Source organism: Planococcus citri, chromosome 3 (genome assembly GCF_950023065.1).
Source record: "Planococcus citri chromosome 3, ihPlaCitr1.1, whole genome shotgun sequence".
NCBI classification, from domain to species: Eukaryota; Metazoa; Arthropoda; class Insecta; order Hemiptera; family Pseudococcidae; genus Planococcus; species Planococcus citri.
In genome coordinates, this window is record NC_088679.1 from 71,122,251 (window position 1) to 71,139,208 (window position 16,958).

The window sequence follows — 16,958 nt, forward strand, 5'->3', positions numbered from 1 at the left end:
AGTGTAATTTCAAGTTCGCAAGTTACGAACCTGCGAACAAGGTATTGTAGTATTCGTAGGTTTGCAAGTTGCGACACTACGAACTAGTATATGAAGCGTTTGCAGATTCGCAAATTGGCGAGTGAAAATTTTTACAAGTGCCAAATTTCACTAGCGAAGTTGCGAACCTGCGAACGCTTCATTGTACAGGTTCGTAGTGTCGCAACTTGCGAACCTACGAATACTACAATACCTTGTTCGCAGGTTCGTAACTTGCGAACTTGAAATTACACTGTTGCTGCGCTCGCATTATCGTACTTTGTACTCCTAAAAATTTTCACTTATACTAATGAACCAATATGGCTCGAATTTGTAATGTAGGTTGCCATAAGAGTTCTCTACCTATGGTAACAATTTGAGTGTGATTGTCGTAGTAGCTTTGGCACAGTGGAATAAAATATAACTGGTTCTGACTTAAGTCAGAATATCTACAAAATTAATTGGTGATATTAGGATTCGACCCTCGTCGATGTGCAATATGTCGAATAATATGTTTTCGAGGTCGTAGAATCCGAATCTGGAGTTATTTTTTGGTAGGAGTGAGGGTAAGATGCTAATAAGTACATATCACCGTTTGGGGACGAGGGGAGGTGGTGGCTCACTTTGCCCCGTGGAAGTTGGAACAGTCATGCCTCTTAATTCCGCCATAGTGACATCTTGGCTGTCTTTGTGGTAACATCAGAAAAACAATTTATGTATCTGACAATTCATTGTAGAGTACAAAAATATATTTGTCAAAAATTTAAAAACTCATGTAAGGAGAAAAAATAATTATCATATTTTCAGTAAGCAAAGCAAAAAATCCCTAAAACAGTATACCCCACTCCAAAATACACATCTGACATCACCCTGCAATAGAGAACACACCATATTGCCTGATTGTATAGTTTTTTTTTTTTTCAAAACGGGTTCTGAATTCTGATTTTATAGATATAGAACATTAGTGGTATAAGAAACATTGAGATAGATAAAAACCAAGTTTGGAATTTCTTACCTTCCTCATTCTACCAAAAAACCACGAAAAGTTCCAATTTTTGAGGCTATATGCCAGTTGAATTTTGTGGTGAAAATGAACATTATTACACCTACAATAATATTGTTCCATTTCAATGCGTCACAAAACCACTATGCGAAATCTGTAATATCCATATCTCAATTAACCACCTAATAACGGAATGCCCAAAATTCCAATCTGAAAGAAATCGTCTGATCCCAAACCCCACTCTTGAATCTCTACAGTCTGACAGTAATACCCAAAACCTTAGACTCGACCTTACCTTCCTGAAAGAAATCGATCTGTACAACAAAATCTAATTCCAAATTGTCTCCACGTCTCTAGCTAAAAGGCTGTACACGGCGTGGTTAAATAAATTAAAAAAAAAAAAAAAAGTATAAAAAGAAGTAAAAATTTGAGTTGAGTGCAAAATTTTAATTCGTGTTTCACTGAAATGCTAAAATTATGCAAAAAAATCAATTTTTGGAATGGAAATAATATTTGAATTTTATGATAAAAGTAAAAATCATCCTCATTTTCGAGTTTGGTACAAAATTTCAGCTCGTTTACTTAAAGAAGAGTAGGTTGCTTTTTTTGTTGAATTGAACTTTGAAAAATTGGTGAAAAATTCACAGCTATGGGGTTAAAAATTTCAGTCTTGGAGTCAAAAGTAAAAATCTGTCATTTTCAAGAGCGAAGCAAAATTTTAATAAACATTTCCTTGAGTTTTTTTTAAATGATTTTATTTAAAGAGGTAATTACAAAAAAATAACTCCAGATTCGAATTCTACAACCTCGAAAACATATTATTCGACATATTGCACATCGATGAGGACTTTATTCCACTGTGCGAAAGCTACTATGACAATCGCGCTCAAACCTACACAAATTTGAGCCCCATTGGTTCATATTGGTAGGAGAAGTGAAAATTTTTAGGAGTCCAAAGTACGATATTGTGAACACACCAACAGTGTGATTTCAAGTTCGCAAGTTACGAACCTACGAACAAGGTATGGTAGTACTCGTAGGTTCGCAAGTTGCGACACTACGAACCTGTACAATGAAGCGTTCGCAGGTTCGCAAATTGGCGAGTGAAATTCGGGACCTGCGAACGCTTCATTGTACAGGTTCGTAGTGTCGCAACTTGCAAACCTACTAATAGTACTAACCCTCGTTCGCAGGTTCGTAACTTGCGAACTTGAAATTACACTGTTGCTGTGTTCGCATTATCGTACTTTAGACTTGTAAAAATTGTTACTTGCCAATTTGCAAACCTGCGAACGCTTCATAAACTGGTTCGCAGGTTCGCAAATTACGAACCTACGAACCTATACATGAAGTGTTCGCAGGTACGCAAATTGGCCAGTAAAAATGTTTACTTCATAACCTGGTGCCAATTTGCGAACCTGCGAACGCTCCATGTCTGGTTCGTAGTGTCGCAACTTGCGAACCTACTAATACTACCATACCGTGTTCGCAGGTTCGTAACTTGCGAACTTGAAATTACATCGTGGCTGTGCTCGCATTATCGTATGTACTTTGGACTTATAAAAATTTTCACTTGCCAATTTGCGAACCTACGAATTGACAATTTTTGGCCATTAAGTGAGAATGTTCGCAATTTCGGGCCAAAAAAAACACAATTTTTGGAAAAAAGCAAGACATCGATCATTTCAGAAAAAGGACGTTTTTTGGTTAATTTTTGGCAAAAAAGCGAGACTTGCGAAAAATTTGTTGAAAAAAAATCAAAAACAAGAACTCTTGGTAAATTTGCTGAAGATGAAAAATTTTTGTCAAAAAGCAACAATCTTACAATTTGGGGAAATCATCGCCAAAAGAATTATTTTTTCACATTTTTGTCGGCCGCATATTCGAATGTACCGATTAGTAGAATACAATAGAACCACAGGGGGTAAAAACTGTATCCGAATGTCCGAAGCGAAATGACTGCCAATGTCCCAACAGGTGTATCCGAATGTCCGAAGTAAAAAAAAAACCTTGTATGACTAGGGATTCCCAAACATATCTGGGTTTTGACGAATATGGAACCCAATGGAAAGTACAACTACATACTTACCTTGCATGTAGCATAAAAATACCTAGATAAGCGTAAGGTTGATGAAGATGGGCTCGTGAAACCCCAAAATAGATTTATGACAGGCCCCCACTCCCAATCCTGGAATTATGATCGACTGTATAGCCTAATCCTTATTGCATTTTTACTTCAGGAAAATCAGGCTAAAAACTATTGAGAAGGCACAAAAATTTACTTTTTTACAGCTGAAAAGTCTAAACCCTTAAAAGGCATATCAAGGACCCCCTCAACACGCACATGCAAATTTTCCAGCCTTCCGAGTCGATTTGTGAGGCTTCTCTTCTCCGAATCGCTCTAAAAAGTTGATTTTGATTTTTTTGACCTTTATCGCATGCTTTTGTTTCTCCCTCTCAAGAATTTGGACATACCTCAATTTTGTAGCCAAAGTAATCTCCACTCATATTTTTCAAATCCAGCGTAAAATCACACATGTTCTTATAGTCCAAGAAGAGGGGGAGGGATGAAAAAAAAATTGTTTAAAACGTATGTGCCTATAATCTTGATTGAGAACTGAAGAAAATTCTAAAATATCTTTCTTGATCTTACAATTACGAGTAGATCTAGGTATACCTTTTCTCTGATATCTAACATTTGCCTATAGGCTAGTACGATTCATTTTAATAATCTCCAAATTTTCAAAACGTAAACCTAAATGTTCTTTTCCAATTTCAAAAATCAAAACAATTTAACAGGTAAGTTTTCAACTATTTTTTCAAATTTTTGAAATTGACAAAAATTATTTAAAAATTGGCACCACTGCCTAACAAAATATTTCCCTGGTTTCAGAAATGATATCTTTCTACAATTTAGCATAATTATTAATTAATGCGAAACATTTGCCAAGAAAAATTTTTTGAACTATGTACCTACATTATATTCAACAGATGTACCTAGACCTACTTTAGAAACCCCTGTAAGCGCAAAAATCCAAACGGACATTCAGATACACTTTTCGGGACATTCGCGGTCATATTGCAACGGGCATTCAGATACAGTTTTTACCCCCCATGGTTCTACTGATAACCACTAATCGGTACATTCGAATATGCACCGTTTTTGTCGAAAAAGCGAGTTCATTTGTGACTTGGTAAAAAAATTACTTTTTATTGTAATTTTTAACAACTGTTGAAAAAAAGGAGGTTGTACAAAAAAAAAACGTGCGTGTAAACAAAATCCTCTTTTAATCGTTTTTTTTGTTAAAAAAATTTTTTTCCGAGCTTTTTTGGTTTTTTCAATATTGTTTCTACGTTCTCGAGAAAACTTCAAATCTGACCATTTCATTTTTCTTTTGAAAAAACTGATGTTTTCAAAAAAAAAAAAAAACAAACAAACGAATTGGTACAAACACTGAAAAAAGCAAGGCTTTGCAGTTTTGCTGAAATACTAGAATCATTGAACATTTTCGACAAAAACTAAGTTTTCTGATAATTTTAGCAAAACCAGAACGTTTTTGCAATTTTTACAAAAAATTATATTTTTTGCAAGTTTTAAGGAAGAAGTGAAACTTTTGGCAATAAAGCAAAACTTGGAAGTTTTTGGGAAAAAATTGATAATTTTTGTAATTTTTTGGACAAATTTTACTACATTTTCAAACGAGGAGAATTTTTTAAAATTTTTGCAAAAAGGTTCTTGGAAACTATAAACAAAAAAAAGATACATTTTGACAATTCCCGACAGTCAATTTTTTGCAATTTCTGGCCAAAAAAAAAACAATTTTGAGTAAAAAGCGAGACTTGAGTTGTTTTAGAAAAAGAACGTTGTCTTTCGGCAATTTCTGGCAAAAAAAGCGTTACTATTTCTCTAAGAAGCAAACATTTTGTAAATTTAAAAAAGACGAGATTTTTTGTCAAACAGTGAGAGTTGGTCAATTTCAGCAAAAAGTGGCAATTTTAGAGAATTATTGGTAACAAAAATAATTTGTTTTCAAAATTTTTATTAAAATTTCAGATCTGATCAGATGCAATCATGGTTTTAACTGATCTCATTGGTTCTGAACAGATCTAATCTGACTGAAACATTCATCTGATAACATTCCTTGTGAGATCAAATTATATCCACAAAATGCATGGGTCTGATTTGATCTCCCGATCTCCGATCTGATGAGATTAGACCCAATCATCTTCATCTAAAAATTTCAGTTTTTAGGAGAAAGAAAATTAAATATATTCTAGAATTCAAAAGGAAATTTCATCTGAATACTTAGTTTTTGTGGCGATTGCAAGAATGTAGCTAAAAATCCCCATTTTTGAGGTCAAAAATTTCAGTTTTGGATCCATCAAAATTTGTAATTTTTGCATCTTTTCATGTTACCTAGTGACCTTTTTTTGCCTCTTCCATTCCTCATTCCTGTGGCGTAACCAAGGGTCGACTGTAGAAACCGCTCTCCCTCTCCTTCTCCTTGAAGATGAAAATTCAATCGTAACCACGTTCACTTTTTTCTGTCCTCCAATTTCACAAAATGGTGGGTTTTTGCCTTCCCCCTCCAAATATACGCCGTTGGAATAAAAATTTAAAACTTTCTTTGTTACAACTCATATTAGCATTGAAATCAATCCCATTTTCTGCCCTCAATAGTTTGCAGTAGTTTTTTTTCTTGAGACTGTGTTTTAGCTCACTTTTCTGCTTTAGAACCCCCTTCCTTTTGACGGGGGGAGGGGCTAATTTGAGTACAGAACTAGTTGAGATGATCAAAAGGAAGATTAACGACTGTGACTGGATGATGATGAAAAATTCCCAACATTTTGTGAATTGAGCTTAAGAGCTCAAAATCACTAAAATTCTAATCTAATTTTTTTTAAAGTCAGCACCTACATAAGCTTGAAAACAGAAAACATTTTTTCATCGTCTAGTTAACTTTTTGCTATCGATAATTCTTAAGTACCTTTTTGACACAGTTTTACGAAATGTTTTCTATTCTAATGCTATACTTGGCTTTTACAGCAATTCCGGCAAAGTGGCCTGGACCGAAGAACAAGAAGACGAGCTACGAAGATTATCCGCCGAGTACGAGAACGATAAACCCTCAGAAGGTAAAACGATGATTTACGATATAGTACGAACAATATAGGGCGGTAATTTTCAAAAAGCATCGCTCGTATAGCTATAGAGAGCTCGGTCGGTCGTTTCAACTCATACGAGTACGAGAGAGAGATGATTTTAGGCCATATCGGCTCCATATGTGTCGTCGACCATGTCTGTACGAAACGTATTGAAAAACTGCAATAAATATTGCACATTACATTAATTCGCTTCACGGTGGCGCGATTAACATTGTTTGGAGAGTTAATTTGGTGGTCGTTAGAGAGATGAGACCGCTTTACACAGCACGAGCACGAGATAGAGGAAAATTATATACAAATAAATCTTATTACACGGTCGACGTTGTCGACGACGACGACGAGAGAGAGAAGTATTTCGTATATACGTATATTTTATACTCGACGTTTACCTTTTTTTTTTGTTTTTGTTTGGCCGCAGATATGGTAGATTGGATACACCGTAACCTCATCGACCAGTCTAGAAGTCGCAAAAGTCTGATGAAAAAATTACGCGAATTGTATTTAATCGTCGGACCTCAAGTAAGTACTCGTACTGCTCTGTATATTAAGGTATACAAGTACGATTTTGGTAGATTGGGAAATTCCATAGCGGAGTGTTTTTTTCATCCCAGTTTTACTTTTTTTTTATTTTATTTTTTTTTTTTACGGTAAACAAAATATAACGAAGGCGTAGCGTTGCGACGAATATTCGAAAAAACATTTCGGATGAGTGGATTCCGAACGAGGTCATTTTTTCATTAAAACTTTACCAACTTCGTGCATAAAGTGCAAAGTTTATTTGATAAATTTGTTTAAAAAGAACGAACGACTGGGATAAGGAGCAGAAAGGGTAAGAGAGTAAAAAACCAGAGGGAATGTAGCTCCTGTAGCCTATACCTCGTAGTCGTAGTACGAGTACAAAATCGTCGAATTTTTTTCCACTTCCTGTACTGTTCTTCGTAGTTGTGTTTTCGTCGTCGTCTTGTGCCATTTTCTTCTGGGCTATGTCTGAAAATTAGTTCTTTCACGAAGAGGAGTAGGCCATCGTTAAAAGTGTGAAACGGTGGAATTTACTTTTTACAAGTTTAACGAGAAGTTTGACGAAGAAAAAACAAGTACCTACCTACTCGATAGACTGTGTAGTTCACGTGTGAAATTGTGTTGCTGAAACTAGGGCGAGAAATAGGGTAATGAAAAAAATATCAGAGAATTTTCGTTTAGGTGTTGAAGATTTTGGATCATATGGGAATCAAAATGAAATTAAATTTACGAAATAATTTGACTAGATAGGGTATAGGGATGATTAGTCTACATTATTCATCGTAAAAGCCAGATATCTGACGAAACACTGCTGGAAATCGAAGAGGTGCTGAAAATTCTTGCATTTGAGCTGAAAATTCTAACTGGGAAGGAATCCAACTAGCACAAAATTTTTTGATTCAGACTAAGGAGAAAAACTAGAATGAAGTGAATTACTTACCTAAAAATAAGTTGACTTTGAAAAATTAAAATTGAACTAAAATAACCGAGTGGACAAAATTTAACTAAATTGAATTAAAATTCAAAATTTAAATGATTAGAACAAATCAAATTGAGTAAAATGTGAAATATTTTGAATTATTAAAATGAATACATAAATTAGATACAGATACGTAGGTAAGTAAGTAGCCCTACGTATTTCAATAAATTTGAAACAAATTATATTTTTGAAAAAAATGAATGATCAGTTTGATGAAAAAATGATTGCTTACTTGGAGTAAATCAAATTATATAAGATTGAACACAATTGAATGAACGAATAAATAAATGATATAATTATTTTCGGGGGTCAGCGTTTACAATTTTGTTTTAAAATATCGATAAAAATGAAAATAAATTAAGTAGGTACGACATTTTTACATGATCAAATTAAATTTAAATTAAATGAATTGAATTGAATTGAATTACATTGAATTAAATTGAATTAAAATCAATTGAATTGAATTGAATTGAATTGAATTGAATTAAATTAAATTGAGTTAAAATCAAATGAATTGAATTGAAATAAATTGAGTTAAAATCAAATGAATTGAATTGAAATAAATTGAATTGAATTGAATGGAATTAAAATAAATTGAATTAAATTGCAAAAAATAAAAATCAATTGAATTGATTTACTATTATAACAATTGAACAAAAAGTCCAAAGTCCATTGAACTAAATTAAAGGTGAATTTAAATGAATTGAAAAAATAAAAAATAAAAATGAATCCAATTTAAATAAAAATCTAAATTCAAATTAGAAGTAATTAAAACCAAATGAGATTAAATTGAAGAACGAGAAAGGGGAATTGAAAAATAATTGAATTTCAAAAATTGAAATTGAAAGAACCAAATGAAATGTAAGTAAATAAAATTGAATCTGAAATGAATTAAAAATCAGTTACATTAAATTAAACGAATTTGAAAATAGATCAAAGTGCATAGAATTTAATTGATAATTAAAATACTAAATCAAAAAAGTGGCAAAATTAAAAACCGATTTAACCTTATTAAAATGAATAAAATTAAAGTAAAAGGCAAATGGAAATTCTAACTGGAAAACAAATTAAAATGTATTGAATTAAAGATGAATAATTGAATATTCTTTTAAAATTTAACATAGGTAAGTTCATAAAACAAAGTAAAGTGCATTAGTTGGAATTTAATTTGAATCAATAAAATTATATTGAAATTAGAAATAAATCGATTGAGTATTTGACGTGGACTCGTTTGTCATTATTTGGTGATTTACTGTGATTTTTAATGGCCTTTTCAGGAGGGGGGAGGGGGGTTACATCACCTGGACTCATTTTCAACTCTTTTTCGTGCATTTTTGTCGGATTTTACTGTAATTTTATTACTTATTGCTCATTTTATGGGATTTTTATGGTTTTTTTTGAGTTTTCACTCATTTTTATGTACTTTCGACAAATCTTATTGGAATTTCATCTGTTTTTGGTGATTTACAGTTTTTTGAGTGTTTTTTTAAAAACATTTTTACTCAATTTCAAGACTTTTTCATGCACTTTTACAAAATTTCATGTTAATTTCGTAATTTTTTTTGAAAATTTTTCAATATTTTGACGTTTTTTTGAGTGTTTGACTTCGTTTTTTTTAAATTTTCAGTCGTTTTTAAACATTTTGACAAACTTTTACTGCTATTTAGTGTTTTTAATGCATTTTGAAAAATTTTCACGCATTTCTATACAGTTTTATGTCAATTTTACTAAAATTTCATCATTTTTTGATGTCTCACAATAGTTTTAATGCTTTTTTTTTCGAGTGTTTTTACACTTTTTACAATATTTCAACTTTATTTTTAGCTCTGTTTATTGTATTTTCTTAAAATTTTTACAACATTTTTTCAATTTTTTGGAAATTTTGCATTTTGTTTTTTTGAGTTTTTTTCCAATAGTTTTACACAATTTTAACACTTTTTCATACATTTTTACCAAATTTTACTGAAATTTCGTTACTTTTTGGTGATTTACAGTGATTTTGGTGCTCTTATTTTTATTTTTTTTCATGTGAATTTTTTTGCACATTTTAATGTGTAATTTTTAGAAAATTATTTTAATGTGTAATTTTTAGAAAATTTTACTTGAAATTCATTATTTTTTGTCATTTTAATGCTGTTTTGAGTATTTTTAGTTCATTTTTTCACTATTTTCACACCTTTTCAGGAACCTTTCACAAATTTTTACTTAAATTTTATTGTTTTTTGGTGATTTGAAGTACAAATAATTTTAATGCTATTTCAGGGTTTTTACACAGTATTTTGATGTAGGCACCATTGTTCTTACATTACTTCTTGGCAATTTTTGATGTTTTTTTTTCTCACGTTCTTACACATTTTTATCAGGGACTGAAAGCTAGCCGAAAGCTGAAAGCCAAAAGCCTAAAAAAGCCGAAAGTTTCATATTTTCCACCAAATTTTGGAAGTTAAAAGCTAGCCAAGTTTCATTTTGAAAAAGTCAAAAGCCAGCTAGAAGTTTCATTTCATACGGCTTTTTACTAAGCTTTTTTTCATGGTTTTCGTTACTGTTTTATTTCTACTAACTGAATTTTTTGAAATTTTCCAAATTAATAAATTGAGAAATTGGGCTTCGATGCTCCGAAGTATCAATTTATCATTCTAAAAATATGAAATTTTTATTCGTTTACAAGAAAAATTGAATCAAAATTCACCACTTTCATTTTTTATTCTAAAATTTAATATTTTTCATTCTAAAATTGAATATTTTTCATTCAAAATTTCAGCTTTTAGAAAAGCCGAAAGCTAGCCAAAAGCTAGCCGAAATAATTGCAAAAGCCAAAAGCTGAAGCCAAAAGTTTCAGTTTTTTCTTCTGGAAGTTAGAAGCCGAAAGTCAAGTTTCATTTTGAAGCTTTCAGTCCCTGATTTTTATGTGCTATTTTTTTTTATTTTACTAGAATTTCATTATACTAATATTTTTGATCTTTTTTGAAATTCAATGCTTTCTTGAATTTTTTTTGTTCATTTTTACACTTTTGCAATCATTTAGAACAAATTTTTGATGAAAGATCACGTTTTGGTGATCTGAAGCGATTTTAATGTTTTTTGGAGGGTCTAAAATTTAATAGTGATTTACCCTGAATTTTCCTAACATCATCTGGACGAATTTTTTGTACTTTTTCATATTTTTTTAGCAATTTTTACCACAATGTTCTTATTTTGTGATTATTATTTTTATAATTTTTTTTTTTGAATTTTCAATCATTTTGATGTAAGTGTATTTTGGAGTGTTTTTACATGATTTTTACACAATTTCAACTTTTACAAGCATTTTTGAAGAATTTTATTGACATTTCATTACTTTTTGGCTCTTATACAGTGATTTCAATGCTTTTCTGAATGTTTTCTTATCATTTTCATTTTCACACATTTTTAACACCTTTTCACGCATTTCTTACAATTTTCATTGACATTTCGTGGTTTTTCAGTAACTTTGAAGCATTGTATTTTTTTTTATGTTTTTACATAATTTTTGCACAATTTAAATTTTAAACACTAAGTATTTCATGCATATCTCTTTTTGGGGATTTTTCGTTAATTTTAGTGATTTTGAGAATTTGTTTCTTTGAGAATATTGCAGCTTGAATTATTCATCATAAGATGATGGTGATTCCAAATGCCCAATGAGCATTCATTTTTTATTCACTATTCATTTTTATAATTTTTATTGCATGATTGGTGTGGAGAGGGAACAGCGAAGTGTATTTTAATCATTTTGGAATAATTTGGCAGTAGAAAGTTATTGATCGTAAACAATTTTTCCAAATGAATTCAGTGAGTAAATTTTTTTAGAAAATCGAAAAATTGCTATGAGTAGGTACCCCATTTTTAATTTTAGGTGCTTTTGTTGTAAAATTGAAAATTCGCCCCTCATCCCCCCCCCTCCTTCGAAATCCAGCCACTTTGATTGCCTTCCATAATTGCAAAAAAAAAAAAAAAACCTCATCCATGTGTTCTTTTTTTTTTTTTTTTTTTTTTGGGGTGTTTATAATTACAAGATTATTACACCCGTAAGGGGGGGGGCTAGATTTGGTTTGTGAGGCCGATGTTTTCTACTAGGGAGATGAATTTTTGTATTTCTGAGGGTTCGTCAGGGATAGTAGGTGGGTTTTGTTCATTCGGTTTTAAAATCAAACTCCAGGTTTAATACACCATAAATAAATTCTCCCCCTTCTCCTACCCTTCCCTGTATTCGTCTGAGCCTCTCTACGCCACTTATTCGTATATATGTATCTACTTAATTTAAGCCGGCAGGCAGTATAGCAAATGTTAAAAAAAAACCTCGTGTTTGTAGTAATTATTAGCGCGCCACGATAGACTAAACTGTTTTGAATTTTTGCAGAAGCGTAAATCAAGCAGTAGTAGGCCACCGAGAGAATTTTCCGAAGCTGAAGTAGCTCAGATAACGCAATTGTTTAATGAATTCCGGGAAGCTTATGGTATTAATTTAAATTACATTTCGACTAAATAGTAATTTATTACGTTAGTCGGTATTATTTATTCGCGTATTTTAATTAATGGTAAACACAAGTGCAGCTTTGAATAATGGATGTAAAATAGCTTTTGGAAAAAGTTTAATCGATCGTGATTAGAAACAACGTCGCTCGAGTCGTCGAGAAGACCGAAGAGATTGGCTCTACGGTGTATTATTTTTTAAGTAAAAGTTCAATTCAATACGTATGGTGCATGGTACTGGGTACTTGTATAGAGAGAAGAGAAGATGAAGGTTTAATCTATGACGATATTGTCGTACACGAGCGCCGTCGAGTTAGGTACCGCAAAGTGGGAAGTAATCAGCGAAATGGTGGTTTTACAACCGTATAGCACTGGAAACTTTTGTTGCTGTACCTAAAATAGCATAGCGAGTTGAAAAGTTACATGTTGTGTAACGAAGAAGAGAACAAAATCAAAGTAAAATCTGCATCTGAAATAAGCACTAAGCTGCCTTATGATGAGAATCGAATGATGGATGGGAAGGGAGAGGGAGAGGGAAAAGAGCTTTCAGAGATCATACATACCATAGATATGAGAAATTTCTTCTTTGGTGAAAGTTTGCCTAATGATTGTATTTTTTGATTCATTTTCTATAGATGTAATCGGCTGTATTATGGAACGACTGGATATCCAAAGACCGAAGAAACGTATCGTTGATAAAATTCTGGAACTCGGTTTGGTTCAAGATAGACGAGAATTACGTAAGAAGAAAACAACCACCTCGAATAAATCCAATCCAAGTGAGTTTATTGGTGAATTTTGCCCAAAATTTATATGTTCCCTTTTCGATTTATTTGATTATAATATTAATTTTATTATTTTTTGATTTAATTTGCAGTTGTCGAAGATAGCAGCAGCGATGATAGCGATGAATCTAGCGACGACGATGAACGTGATAACAGAACTGTTGCCAAGCAAGTGAATATGGCCCATTGTTTGGTCTCGAGCGATGTCATATCGAGCACGAAGACTGTCTTGAATTTAGGTTCGTGGTTTTGGAATTTGATACCTATTTCTAATTTTAAGACATTTTACGAGGGTTGAAGTCGAAGATGGAATTGATGAGGTGACGCTATCTGTTGTTAAAGATGAGAATACGAGAAGTGAGTTTAGCTCAATCTGGAGATGTTTCGAGGTACCTGTTTTTAGTTTAGAAGTTGGAATGTCTCTGTGAGAGATTTCGTGTCGAGAGGATGTTTTGTCGTTTTAGATGTAATTTGTAGATTTTTGCTTATATGTAAAAAGGAAATGCAAGTTATGGGTTCCTTTCGAAAAGATAATACATAAAAAGAGTGATTCAGTTCGATGAAATTATGCACACGTGTTGAAGATACTGATAGACGTGTATTGATAGGAAATAATTGAACGAGTGTAAATAAATTATCAATCGATAATAATTTTCATGTTTTTAAATTCGAGATATATTTTTTTTTTTTTTTGTAAAATGTTTATTAATTTAATGTGAAATTATTTCAGGCATGAAAGAAGCTCTGGACTGGATCGAAACCTCGTTGAACGAAGTTCTCGAAGAACTTGGCGATGACGAAGAAGATGTACCTATTTTACCTCTGGCTGATTACTCGATCAAGGCCATAGACGATAAAGATTTCCAAACTTTCTTGAAAGCTATCGGTATCAAACCCCCTGCAGATTCGCAGGTAAAGAATATGTACCACCTCCTCAATTCCTCATTGATATCTCATCAGTGATCGATTTGGTTTTGGTGCATAATTTATGAGACTCGTGTGATGAATTACCTATACTTACCTATTCTAATTTTTAGGAGACTTATTGGAGAATTCCTGGTACTTGGCAAGCGAATGATATACGTAAAAGGATTTATTTGATGAAAATGGCCGAGAACGGGGGTGAAAACGTGGAGGATGGAAATACGATGAATAATAATTTGCAAATCGATAGCGATCTTGAAGATAATCCAAGGTAAGAAGACGTTATTTGTAATCAAGGATTATTGTACATTTTGTAAATAAAAAAATAAAAAAATAAATGTAAAGGGAGGGGTAGGATCTAATAAATGTACCAAAATGATCTGGAGAATATTTCAATCCTCCCTTGAGGGTTGATTAGAAAAAAGTGTATAACAGTAGATGTAAAGAAGTTGGATGAATCAACCTAAGTTAATTTTATCACTTTTTTTGTGACCTTCCAACTTTGGTGGTTAAAAATTATTTTTGAACCCAATTACATTCCAATTATGTATTCTCTAGTGAGACGAGACGAGACTTGAAAGCATAAGATTTTCATCATTTTAGCTCCATCTTGGGCATGTTCTGGTCAAATGGTACAAATTTTGACGAAGAGATCTGGGTTCCCAGTAGAAATGTCCTCTAATTTTTCGATTATTTTTTAGCTTTTTTGATCTTGAAATTTATTTTGAAATTTTAAAAATTACCCCCTCCCACAGTACAGTTCTAGTTACAGGCTGGGGAAAGTTTTATTTTTTGCAATAATGTTTTCCATCTCCTTACAAAATTTCAGCTCGTCTTTATTAGATTGGATGGAATCACCAAACACTATTTCTACAGAATTTCTCGTCTTAAGGACAGCCTTTTTCAATCAAAATTATTTTTTATGGCCACAGTTGGGTTCAGAGAGTCAAATTATCCCGATTTTTATTGTTTTTCAGATGATTTTGCTGAAATTTTTCGTTCAAAAAATGCAATTAATGAGGACCAAAAAATATTAAAAGAATATCCAAAAATACACCAGCAGGCCTAATTTTGTACGCTAAATTTTATTTTTCGATACTTTTGGCGAATTTTTGAAAACTCAGAAGCCCAGTTTCCTATGAAAAATTCAGAATTTGATCAAAATCCCGAATCTAATGGTGATGTGTTTGGGTGACTTTGAACCACCCAGCGGATTTTTGGAATTTCTAGTTTTGATTTTGAAAAACTTCCTACTCGTATAATAAGGGCAGAAGTGAAATCCAATACCTGTAAACTGAGATTTCCTGCCTTGGGAGCCCTTTTGATCTGTTCATGCTCATTTTTGTAGGTTCAAATCCATATTCTACATAGGTAATTTTTCAGACGATTTACAGAAGATTCTTCTCCTAAAATCTTTCCATATCCAAAATTCTGATTAATTCCTTTCAGAGTAGAATTGTTACTCGCATGAATACTGCAAATTTGACCCCTGCAGTGGGGGGGGGGAGAGAATTTCAAATTATTGGAAAATGTTAATTGAGCATCGAATTATCTGATTTCGAGGGGGCTGATTTTAATTCTGAGAACTGTTTGACCCTCCCTCTAGATCCCTACTGAAGGCTTGAGATTTAATTCTTGGATGATGTATTGCTCATTGGAGTTTTTTTGGGTGGAAACAGGGGTAAATTTTTTTGTTTTTTTTTGCGAATTTTTGAAAATGGAGGAAATGGCCTGTTGGTCTGTGTCACATTAAGAGCTTCTTAAAATGTGTCACTCCTCCTCCCCCCTTCTCTAAAGAAAGTTTTTTTTCCATTTTATTTTTTTTAAATTGAAATTGAAAATGACTTGCTTACTAAACAGAATTTTCCTACAAGTTTCCCCTTATGAAAAAGTCCCTTCCCCTGCCAAAAAATTATTATGTAATTATATATTTTGTTTTCAGGAAAAAATTACCTTATTGGCGAAGTTTTTTTCTAAAAAAGTTTTTTCGAAAAGAAGTTTTCACAAATAAGAAGTTTTTATATTATTGAAATTTGAGGGAACGAAGAATTTCTGGAGAGAGTTTTTCTCTTTTTGCGAAGTTTTTTTTCGAGGATGTTTTTCACAAGAGACTCTTTTTAGAAGCAAAGTTTAACACCTTTTGATCCACAAAGTGTCCATTTTCCCTTCAAAAATACGATTTCAGTTTTTCTTCAAAAATTAAGATTGTGTGTACATACATAGTTATTTTCTTTTCAAAAACGAAATTTTTATATTTTCTCTCCAAAAATAAAGTTTGCACAAATACTCCTTTTTTTCTTCAAAAATTGAATCTTTATTACCTATCTTTTCTCTCAAAAAATAAAGTTTGCATAAATACGCACTCTCTTCAAAAACGAACCTCTAAAAATGAAGTTTTCAAACTATTTTTTTAAAACGTGGGCTCTCTGGAAAACTTGAGCTCCCCCTCCATTCGATTAACTGTCGTAATTTTCTCTGAAGAAACGTCAACTTTTGTTAGAAGCTCCAGATTAGCTTGAAAATGATGGTACTCCATTTGGGAGGTCAACTTTGATCAATGGAAAAAGTTTTGAATAATTTGTTGCAAAAAAAAAACAATTTTTTTTCAAAATTTGAGTTTTTTATGCACTTTTTGAAAATAAATTTCGGCAGCTCAAAATTAGGTTCCGAGGATGGGGGAGGGGGTGACATGGTATTTCAGTGTGTCTAATTTCATCTCAATTGAGAGTGACGGAGTGACGGGTTGTAAATGTCCCCTTGTAAGTGATGAATTTTCCTCTGAGTTTTTTTTTTTGGCAGGGAAGAATTTTTCTCTTTCCACTGACTACTTTTTATTGCAATTTTTTCAAAACGGAAAACTCAAAAATTTGGTGGGGGCTCCAGAAGAGCTCAAATTCATCACCAATTAATTAAGTACATACGTCGAAACACGAATGTAAACCAAATTTCAGTTTTCTATTCTACCTCAATTTGGATCTTCAAATTAAAAAAACAAAAAAAAAAACATCACCAAATCAAAACAATGAAATTCAAAAGGTACTTACATACCTACCTGAAAAGCCTATAGGTGGTT

The 16,958-nt window shown here is 32.3% G+C and overlaps 1 protein-coding gene across 1 annotated transcript in view; it reads left to right on the plus strand.

Moving 5' to 3' along the window:
* LOC135838809 (protein timeless homolog) overlaps positions 1–16,958 on the plus strand; it is a 400,385-nt gene that overhangs the window by 381,903 nt on the left and 1,524 nt on the right. Inside the window, exons 19-25 of the mRNA XM_065354583.1 lie at positions 6,069–6,157; positions 6,606–6,706; positions 12,064–12,160; positions 12,812–12,955; positions 13,054–13,200; positions 13,692–13,873; positions 13,999–14,156. Coding sequence (XP_065210655.1) covers positions 6,069–6,157; positions 6,606–6,706; positions 12,064–12,160; positions 12,812–12,955; positions 13,054–13,200; positions 13,692–13,873; positions 13,999–14,156 — 918 coding nt within the window. The remainder of the gene's footprint in view (positions 1–6,068; positions 6,158–6,605; positions 6,707–12,063; positions 12,161–12,811; positions 12,956–13,053; positions 13,201–13,691; positions 13,874–13,998; positions 14,157–16,958) is intronic.